Here is a 23,616-nt window from a genome sequence, read left to right as displayed (position 1 = left end):
GGTACTGGTACAGGGACAGGGACAGGTGCAGGGACAGGGGCAGGTACTGGTACAGGGACAGGGACAGGGACAAATGAAAGCCGTCACCAATGAAAAGAACCTTTTACCTCAAAAGAAAAAATACAACGTTTTAACAAAGTATTTTGGAAGCATCAACAAAAACGTCAGGAAGAAAAGGAAATATATAACTATTGTTTATAACTGTTAAGAGGCTAAATCTACACGTCACAATGTAGTATTTAGTCCAGAATGTATTTAAATGGTAAATAGTTACCCCCACATCTGCCCCCTATCTACCCTCCTATCTGCCCTCCTGCTGATCCAGGGGTAGTTCACTTTGCCCCTCCAGAGCAGCAGGTGGCGCCACCCGCCATTAAACAGAAAGGAGGAGGAAAAACATCTCTGATTGGTCCGCTGATGTTGGCCCCGCCCCCTCTGATGACGCAGCGCTGTCAGTTCTTGTTTGAAATTCAAACGGCGGCTTTCCGCCTCACAAACTTTCAAGGAAAGTAACTCGGTAAGTCTCCGTTAATCTCCGTTAATCTCTGTCTTCCGGGTGTTTGTGCAGGTTGTTGTTACACCATGAAGGCATTTTTACAGTTGTCGTAACCGGTGTTTCGGATTAACTGGGTCCCGTGTTATCTGGTGACCGACCGCAGCTTCCCATGCTGCTGTTCGTCGTCGGAGCTCCCGTCCTGTCCTGTCGGGGTTAAACGTCACTGACAAGAACGGGACCGGTTAACACGGTAACCAGTTTAACCGAAACACCGCTTCTAACGTCTCCTACAGTGACACTAATTTCGCTTCTTTTGGAAGGTTGCCAGCCCCCCTCCATTCCAAGCGTTGACGTGTCTTTGAGCAAAGCACTGAACGGTCCGTGGGGGTCCGTGACCCGGTCCGTGTACCTCCCGGCCATTGGATTTTCATTTTGCTGTCGGAGAACGAAAAACCGGAAACCATCCGATTTTCCCATTTCGATTTGATATTGGGAAACAAAGACGAGACAGGCCGTCTCCCGTTTTTCGTTTTAAAATTGAAATTTCCCGATATGTGTTTCTTAAACAAAAATCGGGAAATAAAATACGACCGTAGTTCTTTATTTCAAGTTTGATTTGCCGCAACTTGGTGGTTTTATTTTGACAGTCACCGTAATAACAATCCAACTTGGTGGTTTTATTTTGACAGTCACCGTAATAACAATCCAACTTGGTAGTTGTATTTTGACAGTCACCGTAATAACAATCCAACTTGGTGGTTTTATTTTGACAGTCACCGTAATAACAATCCAACTTGGTGCTTTTATTTTGACAGTCACCGTAATAACAATCCAACTTGGTGCTTTTATTTTGACAGTCACCGTAATAACAATCCAACTTGGTGGTTTTATTTTGACAGTCACCGTAATAACAATCCAACTTGGTAGTTTTATTTTGACAGTCACCGTAATAACAATCCAACTTGGTGCTTTTATTTTGACAGTCACCGTAATAACAATCCAACTTGGTGCTTTTATTTTGACAGTCACCGTAATAACAATCCAACTTGGTGCTTTTATTTTGACAGTCAGTGTAATAACAATCCAACTTGGTGCTTTTATTTTGACAGTCAGCGTAATAATCCAACTTGGTGCTTTTATTTTGACAGTCACCGTAATAACAATCCAACTTGGTGCTTTTATTTTGACAGTCAGCGTAATAACAATCCAACTTGGTGCTTTTATTTTGACAGTCAGCGTAATAACAATCCAACTTGGTGCTTTTATTTTGACAGTCAGCGTAATAACAATCCAACTTGGTGCTTTTATTAGCCGTTTCCTCTTTGCCCCGTCGTCATGTGAACGGACTGTGGAAGTTTTCTGTTTTCTGGTGTAACGTGACCTGACGTTGGTCCCACTGTCTCTCAGGTCCTCTGGTGTCTCTCAGGTCCTCTGGTGTCTCTCAGGTCCTCAGGTGTCCAGGATGCTGTCGGAGAAGAGGACGCCGCTGTTCAAAGCGTCCAAAGACACTTTGGCTGCAGCATCAAAGATCAAACACAAGATCCTGAGTGAGTGGGGGCGGTCGCAGCTCGCCGGCCCAGGCTCCACCTTAACGCTGCTTCCTCCACCTTAATGCTGCTTCCTCCACCTTAATGCTGCTTCCTCCACCTTAACGCTGCGCTGCATCCTCCACCTTAACGCTGCTTCCTCCACCTAATGCCGCGCTGCTTCCTCCACCTTAACGCTGCATCCTCCACCTTAACGCTGCTTCCTCCACCTAATGCCGCTCTGCTTCCTCCACCTTAACGCTGCTTCCTCCACCCTAATGCTGCGCTGCTTCCTCCACCTTAATGCCGCGCTGCTTCCTCCACCTTAACGCTGCTTCCTCCACCCTAATGCTGCGCTGCTTCCTCCACCTTAACGCTGCGCTGCTTCCTCCACCTTAACGCTGCTTCCTCCACCTTAGCGCTGCTTCCTCCACCCTAATGCTGCGCTGCTTCCTCCACCTTAACGCTGCTTCCTCCACCTAATGCAGCGCTGCTTCCTCCACCTTAACGCTGCTTCCTCCACCCTAATGCTGCGCTGCTTCCTCCACCTTAATGCCGCGCTGCTTCCTCCACCTTAACGCTGCTTCCTCCACCTAATGCCGCGCTGCTTCCTCCACCTTAACGCTGCTTCCTCCACCTTAACGCTGCTTCCTCCACCCTAATGCTGCGCTGCTTCCTCCACCTTAACGCTGCGCTGCTTCCTCCACCTTAACGCTGCTTCCTCCACCTTAACGCTGCTTCCTCCACCTTAGCGCTGCTTCCTCCACCCTAATGCTGCGCTGCTTCCTCCACAGACACCTCGTCCTTCTTCAAGGTCTCGCTGAAGACCAACAACCGGGCGCTGGCCCTGGCGCTGGAGGCCCAGAAGGAGCGCAGGGGCCAGCTGGAGAGGGAGGTGGTGTACCTGCAGAAACAGGTGGAGGCGCTGTGCTTTGAGCTGGCCGCCAGGAAGTACCGACACAGGAAGCTGGTGAGTCTCTGCTCTGTGGAGTGTGGAGTAGACGCTCTGGCGTTGAACAGCAGGGTTCCATCCTGGAAAACCTGAAAAAGTCCTGGAAGTGCAGCTGCAGTAATAGACGGCAGATATAGTTCTTTTTTTTAAAAATACATTCAGTTACTGAGTCGTGGTATTTCTGGGAGCAGGGAGTCGATGATATCTGGAGTAAAAAGCTTCTTGCTTCAATGTTCAGTGTCGTATCGTCCAATAATCCTCCACACACACACACACACACACACACACACACACACACACACACACACACACACACACACACACACACACACACACACACACACACACACACACACACACACACACACACACACACACACTTGGTGACCTCTGACCTTTGTTCGGTTTCACACACTGTTGAGTTTCTCTGTAAAAAGCACCAAGACGGGAGCCGCCGGCCAGTTCAGCTGGTAGAGCATCAGACTCTCAGTCTCAAGGTAGAGGGTTCAAGTCCCATCTCAAGGTAGAGGGTTCAAGTCCCATCTCAAGGTAGAGGGTTCAAGTCCCATCTCAAGGTAGAGGGTTCATGTCCCATCTCACCTTCCCGTGTGCTCTCCACCTTCCTGTGGGCTCTCCACCTTCCTGAGGGCTCTCCACCTTCCCGTGGGCTCTCCACCTTCCCGTGGGCTCTCCACCTTCCCGTGTGCTCTCCACCTTCCTGTGGGCTCTCCACCTTCCCGTGGGCTCTCCACCTTCCCGTGTGCTCTCCACCTTCCTGTGGGCTCTCCACCTTCCTGAGGGCTCTCCACCTTCCCGTGGGCTCTCCACCTTCCTGAGGGCTCTCCACCTTCCCGTGGGCTCTCCACCTTCCTGAGGGCTCTCCACCTTCCCGTGGGCTCTCCACCTTCCCGTGGGCTCTCCACCTTCCCGTGTGCTCTCCACCTTCCTGTGGGCTCTCCACCTTCCTGAGGGCTCTCCACCTTCCCGTGGGCTCTCCACCTTCCCGTGGGCTCTCCACCTTCCTGTGGGCTCTCCACCTTCCCGTGGGCTCTCCACCTTCCTGTGGGCTCTCCACCTGCAGGAAGGTTCTTAATGGTGCAATGTGATCTTGGTGACGGTGCTCAGACTGACACCACCCCCACCACCCGGGGACGGAGAAGAGGGAGTCGTTTTGGACCATTACTTTCTATATTTTCTGTATACTGCGTTGACTAGTCATTTATAGTTTTCTGTTCTCTGAACTTTGAAGTTTTGGCCACGTAGTTTTTGGAAATTTACTGCCAATAAAGACGTTTGTACTTGAAGGACAGACGTTGTATGTTGATGTTTCTGTGACAAAAGGAGAGAAGACGGGATGAATGTGATGTCATCAATAATGAATATTTCATGGATTAAAGGTAGAATTGTATGATAATGTAGAGTTCAGTCTAAAAGCCATTCCATAGATAGTACTGTACTTCAAGGCTGTGCTGGTAAACATTGGTGTATGAATCTGTAATAAGTACTTGGTATCAGCAAGTAGCTAAAGGTCAGTACTTGTATCAGTACTTGGTATCAGCAAGTAGCTAAAGGTCAATACTTGTATCAGTACTCGGTACCGGCCAGTAGCGAAAGGTCAGTACTCGTATTAGCAAGTAGCTAAAGGTTAGTACTTGTATCAGTACTCGGTATTGGCTAGTAAATGTGGCAGTGCCATAAAAGAAATACTTTTGAATGTCAGTACATCACAATGTAGGAATGTTGTTCAAATAACATCTGTGGCAAAAAATAAATGTGTGTTTGACCCAAGGTACTCAGTATCGGTATTGGTGAGTACTCAAATGCAAGTACTCATACACTACTGGTTTTGGATAAAAGTGGTATTGGTACATCCCAAGTCTTTGGTTTGATCTGTGGAATGTGGCGGCAGCGTCGTGAAGCTCAAACTGAAACAGCTTTTCTCTCGCAGCTTCACCTCCTGAAAGTTCTTCACAGCGACACTCTGGAGCGTCTGAGCCAAGCCGCGGAGCTGCTGAGCGACTTGGTAGGGCTCCGACATGTCCACTCTACCGGCAGCTCTACGATCTGCCTCACTTCACTTCCTGATGCTTTAAAGCAGGGGTGTCCAACCTCGGTCCTCCAGAGCCCCTGTCCTGCAGGTCCCCTGTCCTCCAGGGCCCCTGTCCTCCAGAGCCCCTGTCCTCCAGAGCCACTGTCCTGCAGGTCCCCTGTCCTCCAGAGCCCCTGTCCTCCAGAGCCACTGTCCTGCAGGTCCCCTGTCCTCCAGGTCCCCTGTCCTGCAGGTTCAGCTCCTCCCAGCTGCAGCACACCTGATTCCAATGAAAGGCTCATTATTTCACCACCTTGGTGATGACATCATCGTTAGATTCAGGTACGCTGAAGCAGGGAGCAGCTAGAACCTGCAGGACAGGGGTCCTCCAGGACCGGGTTTGGACACCCCTGCTTTAAAGGCTTCACCACGTTTCTGGAAGGTGTTGAGTGCAAGGACGATTCTAATGCTAAATGCTAACCTCAAGGGACGATGCTAATGCTAAATGCTAACCTCCGGAATCGTAAAGGGACGATGCTAATGCTAACCTGTCTTTCAGGAGTGTCCAGAACAACCCGAGGACCACAGGAGTCGTCCTGCTGACGTCCACAGTGACGTCAGAGGAAGAAGGTGAGACGTCTGAGACTGAAGCTGTTTTCTTTGTTCCCATCGCTGTGAACACGAGACGTTTCTGTCCCTCTAGTTTCTGGCTCCGAGATCCCGTCTGGTCCGAGGTCCCGGTTCTGAATGCGAAGTCAACCGCTTGGGCCAATGAAACCTGCAGATGGGACGCCGCCGCCTCGGTCCACGCCGCCGCCTCGGGCCACGCCGACCAAAGTGTTCGCCACGGTGAGGCTGTGTTTGTTTTTCAGACCCCATTTCCACGATGCTGAGAGCCACTGAAGACAAAACGTTCTGAAAGTGCTCCTCATGTAGACGGGTGAAAAAGAAATGTTGTGAAAACGCTCCGTGTCCTTGTTGGTGACGGAACGACGGGTCCTGGTTTGCCTTGACACGTTGTGGCATGTTGTTCACAGACGAAGGGAGGGAGTCGGACCGGTGCTCGCAGTCGGACCCGCCCGCCTCATGCCGTCCGTCCGCCAGCCTGGGGGAGGGGGAGGGGGAGCCGCAGGGACCTCCGAGACAAAAACCAGCCACACCACCTCTGCCACCCAGCTGGCAGGAGAAGACCGTGCTGCTCAACGCCACGATGGAGATGACGGTGTGCAACGCCGCTGAGATCGTCACCGTGGAAACCACAGCAAGAGGCAAGACGGTGAAGAGACAAGGCTGCGGAGACGCCGAGACACAGGACAGTGTGACAGTTCAGCTGCCGCCGGAGGACATCAAGAATCCGGCGGTCCCTGAATGCCCCCTGCCTGACACCCAGGTCAAGAGACCCACCCCCTCTCGCATCCCCAAACTGGGCTTCCGTCAGGACGGGGTCAAACCTCCAGCCCCACTGGAGTCCAGTAGCAGGAGGGTGAAAGTCAAGAAGGCGTCTTCAGTCAACAGAGAATCCATCATCATTCCGTCAGCTGACCACGCTGAGAGCAGCCAGTCCTCACCCTCGGCCCAACCGCCCCCCGAAACGGTCCAGCCCTGCGAGGATGAGGAGGGACGTCCGGAGTCCGGACCGGTGCCACGTTTCTCCCCGGGCAGCGGTAACACAGACATCGGCTTCAGGGCGGTCAACTTCTCAAGGGGGAGCCACAGGTCCAGGTGCAGAAGCACGTTTTTCGTAGTCAGCGACGGCACCTCGTCTGACCGAGCGCTACAAGGCCGAGACCCGATCCGTCCTGCAGGATCCGGCCCCAACACCCCGGGCCGGCCGGACAACGACACCAAATCTCCGAAATCCTGGAAACGACCCTGGGCGGTGGTTCAGGAGCCCTGTGGGGCCGACGGCCTGGAAGCACCACCGCTGCCGACAGACCAGCAGTCCACCGCAGGGCTCGACGTCCAGACAAGGAAGAGAGCCAGGAGAGAGGAAGCAGCACGGTCCAACAAGACCAAACCCGAGCACCGCAAGGGGCGTGACCAGCAAGAGCAGGTCAAGAATAAGAGGAAGAAAAAAGTTTGTCTCAAAACTCTTCAGAGGGCCGACCATCCTGAAGTCTCTAATCCTCCATCGAGCTCTTCCCAAACCTCCTGCACTTCCCCCGACGTCGGACAGGAGCTCCAGTGTTTGTATGAATCCACAGCCAGCGGTTCCAGAACAACCTTCGTACCGGCGACGGGAACTAGTAAGCTGAGGGAGATGTTTGTGATCTACAGCAAGACGACTCCAGACGGGGGATGGAGCTCCAGTGTGGGCAGAGTCGGGTCGCCGGACTCCTGCGCTGAAGACGCGGTGGTCCACGGGCGGACGGGCGACCTGCTGATTGATGAGCTGCCGCCGTGGCTGGGCATGGGTGACACGGACCTGTTGTCTTCACCGGAGAGTGGCTGCGGGACGGAGACGGAGGCCGCTGGCGTGTTGGACTTGTCTTCAGGTAGAGCTTTCTATACTCGTTGTCGTTGAGGACAGAACGTGGTGCTTGGTTCTGTCCTGATTATAAAATGTTTGCAGTGTTGGTAGAGCCTGAGCACGGGGCAGCTGTCCAGCTGCTTCATGGGACCGTCCCCGCAGGACGGGTCCTATCGATCCTGACCAACACCGTGACCGTCCCGGGCGGTGAGACCTCAGGTCGCGCCAAGAGATCTCACCAGCAGGTCAGCTACAAGGAGCCCCCCCTCAACAGGTGAGAAGCCCCCGATCGACCTGCGACGACCGCAGAGCTGCACGGCTTCTAACCCGCTTCTGTTTCCACAGCAAGATGAGGCGAGAAGACTTCGGCCAGAACGGCAAGAAGAAGAGGAAGACGGCTGTCAAAGCCAAGTCCAGTAAATGTCCTGTGAAGGACTGACCAACAGTTTGACTGGAGTCAGTCTAGAAAGATCTTTAGATCCCAGAATGTCCTGTGTTTCCCGCCACAGTTCAGTGGTGCTTCCTCCTGACACTGACTGTTCCGTTTTAACCCCCGAAACAAATAAAGTCTTTGTTCAATTGATTGATTAATTAATATATAACCTCACTGTGTGGGATGGAGAGAACCTCCAGCCCTCCAGGGGCTTCTGGCGTCGTGATTGGCTGGAGCTGGGCGCTAAATTATTCAGCCGTTCATCTGAGACGCGGCTCGGTTTGGTTTCCTGGAGAGGATCAGAGATTCAGTGCAGCCCGACCGCAGTGGCTTTGTGTTTCCACTCGCTGTGGTGAGTCTAATGGTCGCTCTGTCTGCAGATAGAAATACTTCCTCTAATGGAGGAGGAGGAGGAGGAGAAGAAGAAGGAGAGGAGGAGGTGGAAGAGGAGGAGGAGGAGGAGGAGAAGAAGAGGAGGAGGTGGAAGAGGAGGAGGAGGAATCCACCAATACCACTTTTTTAAAGGACGAGTATCAGTACTAACCTGGAGCAACTTGCCGATACCGAGTACAGATACTAGTACTAAGTTCAGCCGCGGTCCCACAGCGCTGTTTGATGGAACACTTCAGGTTTCTGTGCGGCTCCACTGACAAACGTTGTGGATTGTACGGAAAAAACACTTTCCGATTACATGACGATTTTCCGTCACCCCTCCTCTGTTGAGGTACCGAGCACTGGGGATCGGGTCTCATTGACCTATTTCTGCTCCGCCCACTTTCAGTTCTCCGTTCTTCTGTATTTTGTCTCGTGAATTCACCTTTTGAAAGCTAGCGCTAACCACCGCGCTAACCACCGGGGGTGGGTGAAGCAGAGCAACCAGGGATCTGGAGGCTCCAGCTGTTGCTGCATTGCTGGTTTAGAGCAACCAGGGATCTGGAGGCTCCAGCTGTTGCTGCATTGCTGGTTTAGAGCAACCAGGGATCCACTCTACAACATCCTGCTGCTACACAACAGTCCTGTCTCTCCTCTTTATGTTCAGAACCTTTCAGCTGCTTTCTCCTCTTTATCTAGTTGTGATGGCAGCTCTGCATGGAGCATGTGATGCTACACACAGTTAGCCACAGTTAGCCATGGAGCATGTGATGCTACACACAGTTAGCCACAGTTAGCCATGGAGCATGTGATGCTACACACAGTTAGCCATGGAGCATGTGATGCTACACACAGTTAGCCATGGAGCATGTGATGCTACACACAGCTAGCCATGGAGCATGTGATGCTACACACAGTTAGCCATGGAGCATGTGATGCTACACACAGCTAGCCATGGAGCATGTGATGCTACACACAGCTAGCCACGGTTAGCCATGGAGCATGTGATGCTACACACAGTTAGCCACAGTTAGCCATGGATCATGTGATGCTACACACAGTTAGCCTCGGTTAGCCATGGAGCATGGGATGCTACACACAGTTAGCCATGGAGCATGGGATGCTACACACAGTTAGCCACGGTTAGCCATGGAGCATGTGATGCTACACACAGTTAGCCATGGAGCATGTAATGCTACACACAGCTAGCCGGGTAGCTACTGTCGATCTGTCTCTTAATTCAGAGACAGATTGTCAAACCATCCAGAGCGAGGGGCTGCTCCGAGCCACGACACACTACAGTAGTCCCGCCCACTAGTTAGTCAGACAAAATGATGCAATACGGTGACGCCCTAATTTTGGTGCGGAATAAGGAGGAGCTAGCTACAACACAGCCATCTGCTGATTGGTCGTGATGATCGTCACTCTTGACTTGCCTGTAATATTTAAATATCTCCTTGCCATATAAACCCACCGCCTCCTGAGCTCCGCCTCCTGAGCTCCGCCTCCTGAGCTCCGCCTCCTGAGCTGCAGCTCCGCCTCCTGAGCTCCGCCTCCTGAGCTGCAGCTCCGCCTCCTGAGCTGCAGCTCCGCCTCCTGAGCTGCAGCTGCCGGCTGCTTCCACGTTGTTCGCTTGACGACTGTACATACCTGCGTCGTTTACAGCCTGCCTCCAACGTACTTTCTGTGGTGGGACCGGCTACAGGTGTGGGTCTGGGTGTGCTTCGCCTTACCGTACTGTTAAAGCACATACCCCCAATTAGAAGGTTACAGGTTCGATTCCCATCTCCACCTGTCGACATGTGTCTTTGAGCAAGACACTGAACCCCAAACTGCTCTCACACTGACGGTGCCGTTTCTGGCCGCAGTCTTTACTTGCTAATACGATTGCTAACCTGTTTCTACCAGTACCTATAGGTTAGTACTTGTATATTCAGTATTGGTACTCGGTATCGGCCAGTTGCTAAAGGTTAGTTCTCATATACTCGGTGCAGTCCTATTTGATATTTGTTGTTAGTTGTCTTCTGTTGGAAATGGACTATGAATGGATCAGAATTACAGTTTGTTCTTATTTACAGTTAAAGGGTTTTTTGTTGACCGTTGACACTTCATGCCAGAAACATCTCTCACTTTTCAGCAGTTCAGTTTAAATAAAAGGAGTAAATAAATCCTCACCTGTAGTATTTGGACTCCTTAAGGTCTGCGAATTCCTGGGGAAGCTGTCCTGGTGTCCAGCTCTGACGGGTCCTCTCACCGAGGCTCTGACTGAGGATGGAGGCGAAGCAGCTGAGGAAAGACGTGGAGAACCTCATGTGAGCTCATTGTCTACAAACGGAATCACAACCACACTCGTTTGAAGTACTGATGTGGGTTCATCTCCCCTGACGCACAGCGCCGAGTACATCGGACTGAAGCTCCGGGAGAAGAGCTTTGACCCAAGGGGGCGGGGCTACGCCACGGGGCTGGATCACCTGGTAAGAAGAGTCTGGTACCGACAGGAACAGGCTGTGCCTGGTTCACTCATCTGGCCTGCTTCTGCAGGCTCATTATGACCTCGCTATCAGTGTCGCCCTCTGGTGGTTGGACAGGGAGGAAACACGGGACGTGCTAGACAGAGACGTACTGTGAGTATTCACTTTTCAAAACACTTCACACTTTAGTTACTCGTCGATACCAAATACTGATTCAAGTACTAAGTACTAAGCTTTAGCTACTGGCTGATACTGAGTATGATACCAATACTCAAGTTTCACTACTTGCCGATGCTACTCTCGTCTACCTGCTGCTGATGTTACTGATTGTAATCCTCACTGCATTGTATCTGGGATCTTTTTCCAAGTATGAGTACTCCATACAGTATCGGAGCCAGTACTGTATCAGTGCATCCCTAAAACAAACCAACCCTCCGTCCTCAGTGGGGCGTCATGGCGCCTCGGCGGCGCCTCGTACCCGAACCACTCTGAGCGGGAGGCCATGATCCTGTCGTCATTCGCTGGTGTCATCATGGTGAGTACAGTCCCCCCGAAGTACTTCATGGAGCCAAGCATCTGAGGGGTGTGTGTGTGTGTGTGTGTGTGTGTGTGTGTGTGTGTGTGTGTGTGTGTGTGTGTGTGTGTGTGTGTGTGTGTGTGTGTGTGTGCGTGTGTGTGTGTGTAGAACAGCCTCCCTGTGGAGGAGATCTTGTCTCTCTACAGGAGGAAACCTGTGGCATCGTTTCCTCGCCAGCAGTCGAAGGTGAATCCTGCCGAGTCTCAGCTGCGAGTCTCAGCTGCGAGTCTCAAACTGACCTCACTTCCTGTCTGGCGCCTCCGCAGGTCTCCATGGTCTGCCCCTTCACTCTCTCCTGCCACCCGCTGGCCATGCTGGCATCCTACCAGGCCGTGCGTCACTGCAGGCAGCACAGTGAGTCGTCTGCTTCTCCTGTTTCTACTTCTTAAAAGGTCAGTTTGCCTCTTTTGGTCTTTAGTTCTTCTAGAAACCTTCGTCTCGTCTCGTCTCGTCTCGTCTCGTCTCGTCTCGTCTCGTCTCGTCTCGTCTCGTCTCGTCTCGTCTCTCTCCTCTCCTCTCCTCTCCTCTCCTCTCCTCTCCTCTCCTCTCCTCTCTTCTCTTCTCTTCTCTTCTCTCCTCTTCAGGCGAGTTGCTTTAATTTTCTTCTACAAACCTTCGACTTGTTTCCACCGAGCTCTCTGGTCTTTGCCAGGAAGTGGTGGTGGATCACGATTCTGTCATCTTGTCTAAACTCATCAGGGTCATGGACTGGGACAGGGTCATGGACTGGGACAGGGTCAGGGTTGTGGACTGGAACTGGGTCATGGACTGGGACAGGGTCAGGGTTGTGGACTGGGACTGGGTCATGGACTGGGATGGGGTTATGGACTGGAACTGGAACTGGGTCATGGACTGGGATGGGGTTATGGACTGGAACTGGAACTGGGTCATGGACTGGGATGGGGTTATGGACTGGAACTGGGTCATGGACTGGGACAGGGTCAGGCTCGTGGACTGGGACTGAGTCAGGGTCATGAACTGGGATCAGGTCAGGGTCGTGAACTGGGACTGAGTCAGGGTCGTGAACTGGGATAAGGTCAGGGTCGTGGACTGGGACTGAGTCAGGCTCGTGGACTGGGACTGAGTCAGGGTCATGAACTGGGATAAGGTCAGGGTCATGGACTGGGACTGAGTCAGGGTCGTGGACTGAAGAGAACTGCCACAGGTACTGGATCTTGTGAGCAGTGGCGACCAAGGTCTGAGTACTATGGACCTGGACCAGGAGGATACACGGTGTCACCAGGAGCAGCGTGCTATGGAGCAGTTGGACCGCAGGGGGCGTGGCCTATCATTCAAAAGTGAAAGGTCGGTCCCGCCTCCCTGATGCCATCCACCACCACCACCCGATGACGGTTCTGACGAAGACGAGAGAACTGGGTGGAGACTCGTCTGTCGTTAAACGTCGACTTGCCTGAGCAGAAGAGAAGAGAATTCTTACATCAGTGGTGGAGATTTGATCCTTTTCTTCAGGTCCGCCGGTACGGGAAGCTACGGCTGCTCCGTCGGGTCGGTACGGGAAGCTACGGCTGCTCCGTCGGGTCGGTACGGGAAGCTACGGCTGCTCCGTCGGGTCGGTACGGGAAGCTACGGCTGCTCCGTCGGGTCGGTACGGGAAGCTACGGCTGCTCCGTCGGGTCGGTACGGGAAGCTTCCGCTGCTCCGCCGGTACGGGAAGCTACTGTAGACTGTGAGGCTGATGGAGGTGATGAAGCATCGACCCAGAGGAGGTGGAGGAGGTTTGTGGTGTAGGATAGCCTTCGTCTATCGATTAGGTATGAATTAGGTTTGTTAAACATTAAATAAGTTCTTGTATCAGTACTGGTATCGGTACTCGGTATCGGTACTCGGTATCGGTACTCAGTATCGGTACTCGGTATCGGTACTCGGTATCGGCAAGTAGCTACAGGTTAGTACTGGTACTTGTGCATTCCCAGTAACGAGCGATGGAGTACAGATGGAGTACAGATGGAGTACAGCTCCCAGACATTGAGAGTCTATCAGATTTCCAGAGTGTCGGCAGGAAGTGTTCTGGACGGAGGGGAAGCATCCACCCAGGTACAAACGCTGCTCTGGGACCAGCTTTACTTTCACATTATTTCTCCGGATGTTTGAACTCCGCTGCAGATATGAAGCTGAAGCGATGGTTGTCTGAGCGGGCTGCCGCCATGACAACGCCTCCAGAGCAGCCTTCCTCCTCCTCCTCCTCCTCCTCCTCCTCCTCCTCCTGTGGACCGCTCCTCAGTGTGAGTGCACACCGCTGGGTCACCGTGTCTGAACCCCCAACCACTGTCTCACAGTCTCACTTCACACCGTTCACACCACAACAGCACTCCCACCCACTGAAAACACTCCGACTCCGTCTCCATGGAAACGGAGAAAAGAGCTTTATCACAACGTCAAGGCTCCGTCTCCATGGAAACGGAGGAAAAGCAACTGAGAGGAATGACACTTCCTCTTCCTCTGCAGGGGGCAGCTGGACTCTACGGGGACTCTGGGGATCCGGTTCAGGACTAGACCACATGTGGAGACCTCCCAGGTCCAGACCAGAACCTGCTGGTCGCTGTGGCTGGATTCCTGATCCTCCTGGTTTTTCTTCACTTCCTGTTCAAACCGGCTGCTTCCTGGAATCGGATCAATTCTGTTTCAATAAAGTGAAACTGGATCCAGAATCAGAATCCGTTTTATTGGCCTGTTGTGGTTTAACACGAGGGATCTGACTTCAGGAGGAAGAAACCGTGAACATTAAATAACAAGAAACAAGAATATGTGCAGGAGCTGAATAAGATGGAGAACAGTGCAGTGGTGAGGAGTGACACGACGTAGTGAGTGGTGTCGATGGTCGTTAAATAAATAAAATACATACAGGGACAGTCAGACGGACCGCCGGGGGAAGAAGCTCTTCTGATGGACGCTTGTTTTGTGGCGCCTGCCGGAGGGGAGGAGTTTGGAGTGTTTGTGTCCGGGGTGGGAGGGGTCTGCAGTGATGCCCCCTGCCTGGTTCCTGACCCGGGACCGGTACAAGTCCTGGATGGGGGGAAGGAAGACACCAATGACCTTTTCCTCAGTCCTGATTGTCCTCTGTCGTCTGAGTCGGTCCAGTGTGGTTGCAGACAGTGGACAGTGATGGAGGAGCACAGAACAGACTGAATGATGGAGGTGTAGAACAGGATCAGCAGCTCCTGGGGCAGCTTGAACTTCTTAAGCTGACGTAGGAAGGACCTCCTCTGCTGGGCCTTCTTTATGATGGTGTCTGTGTGGGAGGTCCACTTCAGGTCCCGAGACATTGTGGATCCCAGGAAGTCCACAGTAGACACTCTGCTGTTCACAATGGTGAGGGGGGTTCTCCTGAAGTGCACCGTCACCTCCACAGTCTGGAGCGGGTTCAGCTCCTGGTGGTTCTGACTGCACCAGAGGGCCAGCAGGTCCACCTCCCGTCTGGAGACTGACTCGTCACCGTCCCGGATGAGACCAAGGACGGTGGTGTCGTCTGCCCACTTCAAGAGTTTGACAGAAGGTCCCTGAGGTTCAGTCGCTGGTCTCCAGGGACAAGAGCAGTGGGGAGAGGACACCCCCCTGGGGGGCGCCAGCGCTGGATGTGATGCTGCCCAGCCTCACCTGCTGCCTCCTGTCAGTCAGGAAGGTGGTGGTCCACTGACAGGTGGAGGCCGGCACTGTGAGCTGGGGGGGTCTGCGGTGGAGGACGAGCACCAAGTCACCTTGTGAACTGTTTTACCAATAAAACCAGTTTTCTGAGTTTGTTTACCAAAACACTTTACCAGGAAGCAGGCTGCTGCAGCCTTTCAAATTAAAATGCATCGTTTTTGTATTTTTGTTTTCTACCACAACATTTTGAAAATCTGTTTCCACGGCAACGACAGAAACACTGAAAGCGATGTAAGCATGTTGGGCCACTAGTTGGTGCTGTTGTTTGGACGTCGCTTTCAAAAAGTTGCCGTGTAAACGTGGCCTTGATTCTTCCAACTGAATCTGGACCTGGAACCCTCCAAGAGAACTACGGTGGAACGAGTCAGTCCAGGAACGTCTTGGTTCTACTCTAGGGTCTCCATATCAGCTCTTTTCTACAATGAAGCCTCAGACCCAAACACTGGATAATCCACCACATTCCTCACCTTCAGAACCACCACCTGCTCACAGCCCACATTCTCCACCCTCTCCAGAACTTCCTGGAGGTCTCAGCCTGAGGTAGAAGCCCTCATCACCCATCCCCCCGCCTCCTGAACCCCCGACCCACTGATCACACCAAACCTCCCTGCCACCAGTCCCCCACCAGTCCACCACAGACCACCTACAACCACAGACCACCTACAACCACAGACCATCTCCAACCACAGACTCCCTCCAGCCACAGACCATCTCCAACCACAGACTCCCTCCAACCACAGACCATCTCCAACCACAGACTCCCTCCAACCACAGACCATCTCCAACCACAGACCATCTCCAACCACAGACCATCTCCAGCCACAGACCATCTCCAACCACAGACCATCTCCAACCACAGACCACCTCCAACCTCCAACCACAGACCATCTCCAACCACAGACTATCTCCAACCATCTCCAGCCACAGACCATCTCCAACCACAGACCACCTCCAACCTCCAACCACCTGTGCTCCACCTCCAGTCTCCCTTAAAATTCTCTTTAAATGAATTCTTAGAAATTCTTAGGAAAAAACCCAACATGGTGCTGGTGCTGGTTTCAAACCGCAGCTTCCTGTCAGAGAGAACCAGAGAACCTGATTGGTGGGATGTTTGGCTGTTGATTGGCCGCAGGAACTGTTAGCCTAGCGATAGCCTAGCGATAGCCTAGCGATAGCATAGCAGTCCTTTGCTCTCACTAAAACTAAAAACAAAAACTGACAGTGGAGCGTCTACACACCTCCAGCCGCAGAGCGACGCCCCCTGGAGGTTTAAAATGAACTACAGCTTCATTTCTTTTAGACTCCTGGACTCTGGACTATAAACAGCTGCTAACTCCACCCTGAGAACCCTGCAGGGTGAACAATGACCCGGGGAGGTTAATGAAAATCTCTCCCTCTCTCTCTCTTCTCCCCTCTCTCTCTCTTCTCCCCTCTCTCTCTCTCTTCCTCCCCCTCTCTCTCTCTCTTCCCCCTCCCTCTCTCTCTCTTCCTCCCCCTCTCTCTCTCTCTTCTCCCCTCTCCCTCTCTCTTCCTCCCCCTCTCTCTCTCTCTTCCCCCCTCCCTCTCTCTCTCTTCCTCCCCCTCCTTCTCTTTAAAAGAGATTTGTTGCTTTAAACAACCTTGACCCCAGTGAACTTCCTGCAGTTCCAACATGGACGCCTGCAGCTTTTAGTCAATATCTGGATGTTTTTGTTCTTTGTAAATGTGGTGGGTGTGGCTTATATTCCGCTGCGCTCACTAGTCTGGAATTAGGGTGGTCACATTAGCAGCTAACTGCTAATGGCTAACCGCTGGTATGAACTTCCCAGAGCTGGTTGGTGACATTAGTCTCCTGGGTTGACCTCCTGTTTTGGGGTGGCGCCCCCTTGTGGCAGACTCTGGTTTGAACAACGAGCCCAAACATCAACACTCGGCTGCTCCAGAGTTTCACTTTCTACTGAGGTGCAACAGCAGGAATCATGTTTGAAGCAGGAAACCAGGATTCTGGTGACGACAGCTCTGATAACAGAAAAACACTCAGCGATACTCGAGTACAGTTGAGACGAGTTGAAGTAAATGAATAGATTCACTCGTCCACAGACGGCCCTCCTCTCTCTCCCAGTGAGCAACCCTGACGTGAAGCCACAGAGCCGGAGGTTTCTAGAGGGTTCCAGAGGGTTTCCAGAGGGATTTCCAGAGGGTTTCTAGAGAGATTCCAGAGGGATTCTAGAGAGATTCCAGAGGGTTTCCAGAGGTTTTCCAGAGGGATTCTAGAGAGATTCCAGAGGGATTCTAGAGAGATTCCAGAGGGTTTCCAGAGGGTTTCTAGAGGGATTCCAGAGGGATTCTAGAGAGATTCCAGAGGGATTCTAGAGGGTTTCCAGAGGGATTCCAGAGAGATTCCAGGGGGATTCCAGCGCGCTCGGCGGGGCGATTCCAGCGCGCCACTGGCTGCGCTCACAGGAAGACTCCTGAAGGCTCAGTGCTGACTCTGGGCTTCAGCTCAATGGCTGCCGCCGTATAAAGGGGCGGAGGTCAGGGGCGGAGGTCAGAGGCGCGCCGCGGCCACCATGGGGAAGGTGAGTGTTTGCTTTTCTTTTGTGGCGGCTGAGCCGAGACGCTCCGGCTGATCTCCGTCTCTTCTGCTCGGCAGATCATCTTCTACGAGGACAGGAACTTTGGCGGTCGGCACTACGAGTGCATGAGCGACTGCTCCGACCTTCACGCCATGTTCGAGCGCTGCCGCTCCATCCGGGTGGAGAGCGGCATGTTTATGATCTACGACCGGCCGGGCTTCATGGGGAACCAGTACTTCATGAGGAGGGGCGAGTACTCTGATTACATGGGCCTGACCAACATGAACGACTGCGTGAGGTCCTGCCGGATGATCCCCATGGTGAGGTTCCTCCCCCAACTCCAGCAGAGCAATTCAATTCAACTTTATTTATAGAGCGTCAAATACAACAGTCAGTTCAAAGCTGCTACAGAGAAACAGCAACAATTCAAATGATCAGTATCGTCTAGTTCCACTGATCAATAGATTAGAGTATCATCTAACCTGACAGGTTCTGCTTCCTGATCAATGTGATCGATCAGGAACCATCAATCTCATCAAAACCAGTTTAGTGCTGAACCATGGCATGATAGCAGCAATGGTTCTGATAATGGTGTTATTGGCTTTTAACAGGAGCACACAGTAGCATGGTGCTACTAGCATACACACACAGTAGCATGGTGCTACTAGCATACACACACAGTAGCATGGTGCTACTAGCATACACACACAGTAGCATGGTGCTACTAGCATACACACACAGTAGCATGATGCTACTAGCATACACACACAGTAGCATGGTGCTACTAGCATACACACACAGTAGCATGATGCTACTAGCATACGCACACAGTAGCATGGTGCTACTAGCATACACACACAGTAGCATGGTGCTACTAGCATACACACACAGTAGCATGGTGCTACTAGCATACACACAGTAGCATGATGCTACTAGCATACGCACACAGTAGCATGGTGCTACTAGCATACACACACAGTAGCATGGTGCTACTAGTATACGCACACAGTAGCATGGTGCTACTAGCATACACACACAGTAGCATGGTGCTACTAGCATACACACAGTAGCATGATGCTACTAGCATACGCACACAGTAGCATGGTGCTACTAGCATACACACACAGTAGCATGGTGCTACTAGTATACGCACACAGTAGCATGGTGCTACTAGTATACGCACACAGTAGCATGGTGCTACTAGCATACGCACACAGTAGCATGGTGCTACTAGCATACGCACACAGTAGCATGGTGCTACTAGCATACACACACAGTAGCATGATGCTACTAGCATACACACACAGTAGCATGATGCTACTAGCATACCTTTGAGCCGTCGACGGTAAACAGAGCGTGTTCATAGAAACTCTTTAAATGATTGTAAATGTCTGAATGCTGAAGTTTAGCAGTGGATTAACGCCCGCTGTCTCTGAATGCTCGTACTGATCCAGTCCTTTAGCGCCGAGCTTCTCACGGTCCGAACAGCGTTTTCTTCAGCCGAGTCCGTTCACTCTTATTTTAACGTAGCAGTTAGCAGTTAGCGCTGGATAGGGATCTAACAGACCTGTAAAGGAGACTGAGAACTGGAACCAGGTTCTACTGATAGTCCTGCTTGATGGTCTGTCAGTAGAACCATTCTGTCAGTTTCTACTGAGGAGCACACTACTTTCATTGAACCTTCAGGTCGTAGAACATGAACCAACCTTCAGTCTGATCATTTGCTCCTCTTCCACCCCATCTTGCCCCCCCCCCCCTCCCCCCCCCCCCCCCCCCCCCCCCGCCCCCGCCCCCCCGCAGCACAGCGGCAGCTTCAGGATGCGGCTGTACGAACACTTCGACATGAGTGGTCAGATGATGGAGCTGAGCGCCGACTGTCCCAACGTCATGGACCGATTCCGTCTGAACAACTTCAACTCCTGCAGCGTGCTGGACGGCCACTGGCTGCTGTACGAGCAGCCCAACTACAGGGGGCGCCACTACTACCTGCGTCCGGGGCAGTATCGCAGCTTCAGCGAGTGGAGCGGCAGCAGCTCGCGGCTGGGCTCCGTCCGCCGCCTCCTTGACCTCTGACCCCAGTGCCTGGCCGCTCCCTCCTCAACCGCCTGATCCATGCAATGAAATGCCGGCAGTGCACCAGCGTCTGGAGGGCACGTGGCCGGCGGCGGCGGTGGCGGCGGCGGTGGCGCCTGACGTCTTGATGCTCATCAGAGGACTGAATAAAATACTGTGAGCGCATCACACCGACTCTCCTGTTGTTTACTGCTGGGTAACACTTTTCACCAACACACATGGTTTACCCCGGAGGTTTACCCCGGAGGATTACCCTGGAGGTTTACCCCGGAGGTTTACCCTGGAGGATTACCCCGGAGGTTTACCCCGGAGGTTTACCCCAGAGGTTTACCCTGGAGGATTACCCCGGAGGTTTACCCCGGAGGATTACCCCAGAGGTTTACCCCGGAGGTTTACCCCAGAGGTTTACCCTGGAGGATTGCCCCGGAGGTTTACCCCAGAGGTTTACCCCGGAGGATTACCCCGGGGGTTTACCCCGGGGGTTGTTGTTTATAATAGAATATATTTGCTAAAAGCTGTGGATTAATGAGACGTTCCTTCTGCTTCAGGAAACAGGAGATCAGTTCAGGAACAGCAGAGCTGCTGAGTTTTCATCTTGTTACTCCAGTTTTTACAACCTACCTTTGACATGATCCAGCGTTCTCACGTTCTCTTCTTACGTTACGTTACATTATGTTCTTATGTTCTGTTCTTACGTTAGGGGGATGGGGTTCCTCTGGGGGATGGGGTTCCTCTGGGGGATGGGGTTCCTCCGGGGGGATGGGGTTCCTCTGGGGGATGGGGTTCCTCCGGGGGATGGGGTTCCTCTGGGGGATGGGGTTCCTCCGGGGGATGGGGTTCCTCTGGGGGATGGGGTTCCTCCGGGGGATGGGGTTCCTCCGGGGGATGGGGTTCCTCTGGGGGATGGGGTTCCTCCGGGGGATGGGTTCTCTGCGGGGTCCGCCGCCCTGGAAGGAGACGCCGAGCCTGCGGAGGCTTTGGTGTGGAACCTTTTCTTCTTCAGATGGTTTCCTTTGTTAAATCTTTAGAATTGAGATAAACCTTTAGACTTTTGACCCCAGGTCTTGATGTCCGGTCCGGTCCGGTCCGGTCAGTCTGACCTCCAGCTGTGAGCTGAGCTCAGGTGCTGTGCTGCATCTCTCCAGCAGAGGGCAGTGTTCCAGCTCAGATGAAGCTGCTGCTGAGTGTAAACAAAGAGAGACTTCATGACAGCAGTGACGTCAAACCTCTGGACAGCCAGTAGAAGATGTTTGATTTCAACAACAGGTAAAGACGTGGCGGCCGAAATGTTCTGACCCAGAAACATCTGCAGTGTGTGGGAACGTTCACCTGGACAAACATCTCTTCACCTTCCATTTCAATATGAATGAATCCTGCACACTCAGCATTTCCCTTTGGCGTTATATAAGAGTCTTCAGAGAGCCGGACGCCACTCGTGGCCTCGCCATGGGCAAGGTAAACAGCACACACACACACACACACACACACACACACACACACACACACACACACACACACACACACACACACACACACACACACACACACACACACACACACACACACACACACACACACACACACACCAGCTGGTCAGCCTGATCCACATGAAGTCCCTCCATGTCCAGATCACCTTCTACGAGGACAGGAGCTTCTCCGGCCACCACTTCCGGTGTAGCGCCGACTGTGGTGACCTGACATGTCACCTGCGGCGCTGCGGCTCGGTCCGGGTGGAGAGCGGCGGCTTCATGGTCTATGAGAAGCCCAACTACTGCGGCGGCCAGTTCTACCTGAGGAGGGGGGAGTACCCCGACTTCCAGCAGTGGGCCGGCGTCGACCAGAGCGTGGGGTCCTGTCGCCTCATCCCCACGGTGACACACACACACACACACACACACACACACACACACACACACACACACACACACACACACACACACACACACACACACACACACACACACACAAAGCAGAAGTGAGGAGCTCTGGAGGACGACTGAGCCTCAGGCTTTACGCGACATTGGAGCTCCGAGCTGCTGAAACCACCACTGTCCAGAAAGGTTCCCACTGTGTGTTGGTGTAAACAGTGAAACCACCACTGTCCAGAAAGGTTCCCACTGTGTGTTGGTGTAAACAGTGAAACCACCACTGTTCAGAAAGGTTCCCACTGTGTGTTGGTGTAAACAGTGAAACCACCACTGTTCAGAAAGGTTCCCACTGTGTGTTGGTGTAAACAGTGAAACCACCACTGTTCAGAAAGGTTCCCACTGTGTGTTGGTGTAAACAGTGAAACCACCACGAGCTCCGTCTCCCAGTGAAACACTGAGAAAGCAGGAAGAACGCTTTGAAAACGGCTCCTGAAGGGGAACCTTTTGAAAAAGTTCCACCTCCATGGAACCCAACTCTTTTTAAACTCTTTTCCTGGTCCTGGTCCTGGCCCAGATGCTGCTCCTGGTCCTGGTCCTGGTCCTGGTCCTGGTCCTGGTCCTGGTCCTGGTCCTGGTCCTGGTCCTGTTCACCACGCCGTCGTAACTAGTTTTTCTGCACATGCTCAGTAGAGCCAATCAGAACAAAGTTTCCTCCATGATGTCATGACTCCCAGTCCAGATTCTCCTGGACTTGGTAGTTTTATTTTGACAGTCACCGTAATAACAATCCAACTTGGTCTGTCCACTAGAATGTTCTCCTGTTGTTCATGTTTAGAGCTCATTGTTCTTTGCTGTGTGTGTGTGTGTGTGTGTGTGTGTGTGTGTGTGTGTGTGTGTGTGTGTGTGTGTGTGTGTGTGTGTGTGTGTGTGTGTGTGTGTGTGTGTGTGTGTGTGTGTGTGTGTGTGTGTGTGTGTGTGTGTGTGTGTATGTGTATGTGTATGTGTGTGTGTGTGTGTGCTTTTAGTACTAAAACTAACAACAGCACCAACTAGTGGACCAAAATGAAAACTACATTGTTTTCACAACGTTGTCGTTTAAACACGAAACTTTTCTGAAACGAAAATGCGAAAACGATGCGTTTTCACTTGAAGTGTTGCCGTGGAAACGGAGCTCTGCTAACTTGTGGGTGTGCCTAACGTTTCCCAGGAACCCGGCTCGTTCAACATGCGGCTGTACGAGCGCATCGAGTTTGGCGGCGAGGTGATGGACCTGGTGGACGACTGTCCTAGCGTCATGGAGCGTTTCCATGTCAAAGACATCTTCTCCTGCAACGTGACGGACGGCCACTGGCTGTTCTACGAGCACCCCGACTACCGGGGCAGGATGTACCTGATCCGGCCCGGCGAGTACAAGAGGTTCAGCGAGTGGGGGGGCCGGACCGCCAGGGTGGGCTCCATCAGGCGCGTCCTGGACTACTGACGGCTCTGGACCTTCTGAACACCCAAACGCCGGGCCGCAGCTCCGGAAAGAGTCTGATTCTGGTTTAGTTTCATCCTCCAGGAGTCGTCAGCAGAAATCCCTGGTTTCCTGCTTCAAACGATTCAGGTTGAATCTGAAACTCTGGAGTTTGGATCTTTTTCCTTTGGGCTCTTTGTTCAAACTAGAATCGCCCACAAGGGGGCGCCACCACAAAACGGGAGGTTTAGATTGTTTAGATCAACACAGGAGGCTGATGTCATAAATCGCCTCTGGTAAATCTAGCGGTTAGCCGCTAGCAGGTATCTGCTAACGGTTAGCTCATTAGCGGTTAAACTTTGAACTGTGTTTCACTTTAAACCTCCGGGGGGCGTCGCTCTGCAGCTGGATGTCTGTAGACGCTCCACAATTGTTTTTATTTTTATTTTTCGTGTGAGCAAAGGACTGCTATGCTATCGCTATGCTATCGCTATGCTATCCATGATTGACAGTTCCTGTAAGCAATCAATGTGCCTAAATTGTTTGATTTCCTTTCCTAATAAATTTCAAGAATTGATTTAAAGGCAGTTGAAGAGAGACTGGAGACGTGAGAACAGCAGCTGATGGCTCCTTTAACAACCTGACTCCCCCCGTGACCTCCGGCGCCTCCCGGGG

General features: G+C 52.4%; 4 protein-coding genes across 6 annotated transcripts; all 4 read left to right on the top strand.

Annotated features, from left to right (window-relative positions):
• Positions 1-430: 430 nt before the first annotated feature.
• Positions 431-8,057, top strand: sgo2 (shugoshin 2). Of its 3 annotated transcripts, none has more exons than XM_080478307.1 (10): positions 431-517; positions 1,904-2,043; positions 2,817-2,992; positions 4,923-4,997; positions 5,563-5,633; positions 5,707-5,852; positions 6,041-7,193; positions 7,281-7,498; positions 7,576-7,747; positions 7,819-8,057. In XM_080478307.1, exons 2-10 carry the CDS (start codon positions 1,959-1,961, stop codon positions 7,910-7,912), a joined length of 2,190 nt encoding a protein of 729 aa, XP_080334433.1. In that variant the 5' UTR covers positions 431-517; positions 1,904-1,958; the 3' UTR covers positions 7,913-8,057. The 3 variants fall into 3 exon arrangements, with proteins under 3 accessions (XP_080334433.1, XP_080334435.1, XP_080334434.1); XM_080478309.1 differs by having other exon boundaries at positions 444-517; positions 1,942-2,043; XM_080478308.1 differs by having other exon boundaries at positions 452-517; positions 1,923-2,043.
• A 2,492-nt stretch (positions 8,058-10,549) lies between these two features.
• On the top strand, positions 10,550-13,875 carry c9h2orf80 (chromosome 9 C2orf80 homolog; the record flags this gene model as incomplete). The annotated part of the gene is made up of 8 exons (XM_080478933.1): positions 10,550-10,590; positions 10,671-10,752; positions 10,820-10,902; positions 11,194-11,284; positions 11,435-11,512; positions 11,593-11,680; positions 13,451-13,569; positions 13,793-13,875. 8 exons carry the CDS (start codon positions 10,550-10,552, stop codon positions 13,838-13,840), a joined length of 630 nt encoding a protein of 209 aa, XP_080335059.1. The 3' UTR covers positions 13,841-13,875.
• Positions 13,876-16,587: 2,712 nt separating this feature from the next.
• LOC308118463 (gamma-crystallin S-1-like) lies at positions 16,588-19,790 on the top strand. Its single transcript, XM_080477890.1, has 4 exons — positions 16,588-17,212; positions 17,300-17,547; positions 17,622-17,864; positions 19,345-19,790. Exons 2-4 carry the CDS (start codon positions 17,539-17,541, stop codon positions 19,615-19,617), a joined length of 525 nt encoding a protein of 174 aa, XP_080334016.1. The 5' UTR covers positions 16,588-17,212; positions 17,300-17,538; the 3' UTR covers positions 19,618-19,790.
• A 1,273-nt stretch (positions 19,791-21,063) lies between these two features.
• Positions 21,064-22,965, top strand: LOC308119100 (gamma-crystallin M2-like; the record flags this gene model as incomplete). The annotated part of the gene is made up of 3 exons (XM_080478932.1): positions 21,064-21,072; positions 21,246-21,488; positions 22,693-22,965. The coding sequence occupies 3 exons, from the start codon at positions 21,064-21,066 to the stop codon at positions 22,963-22,965; spliced, it is 525 nt and encodes a 174-aa protein (XP_080335058.1).
• Positions 22,966-23,616: the final 651 nt, after the last annotated feature.

Source organism: Lipophrys pholis (genome assembly GCF_963383615.2).
Source record: "Lipophrys pholis genome assembly, chromosome: 13".
Taxonomy (NCBI): domain Eukaryota; kingdom Metazoa; phylum Chordata; class Actinopteri; order Blenniiformes; family Blenniidae; genus Lipophrys; species Lipophrys pholis.
Note: the sequence above shows the minus strand (reverse complement) of the source record. Positions and strands in the feature narration are given on the sequence as shown.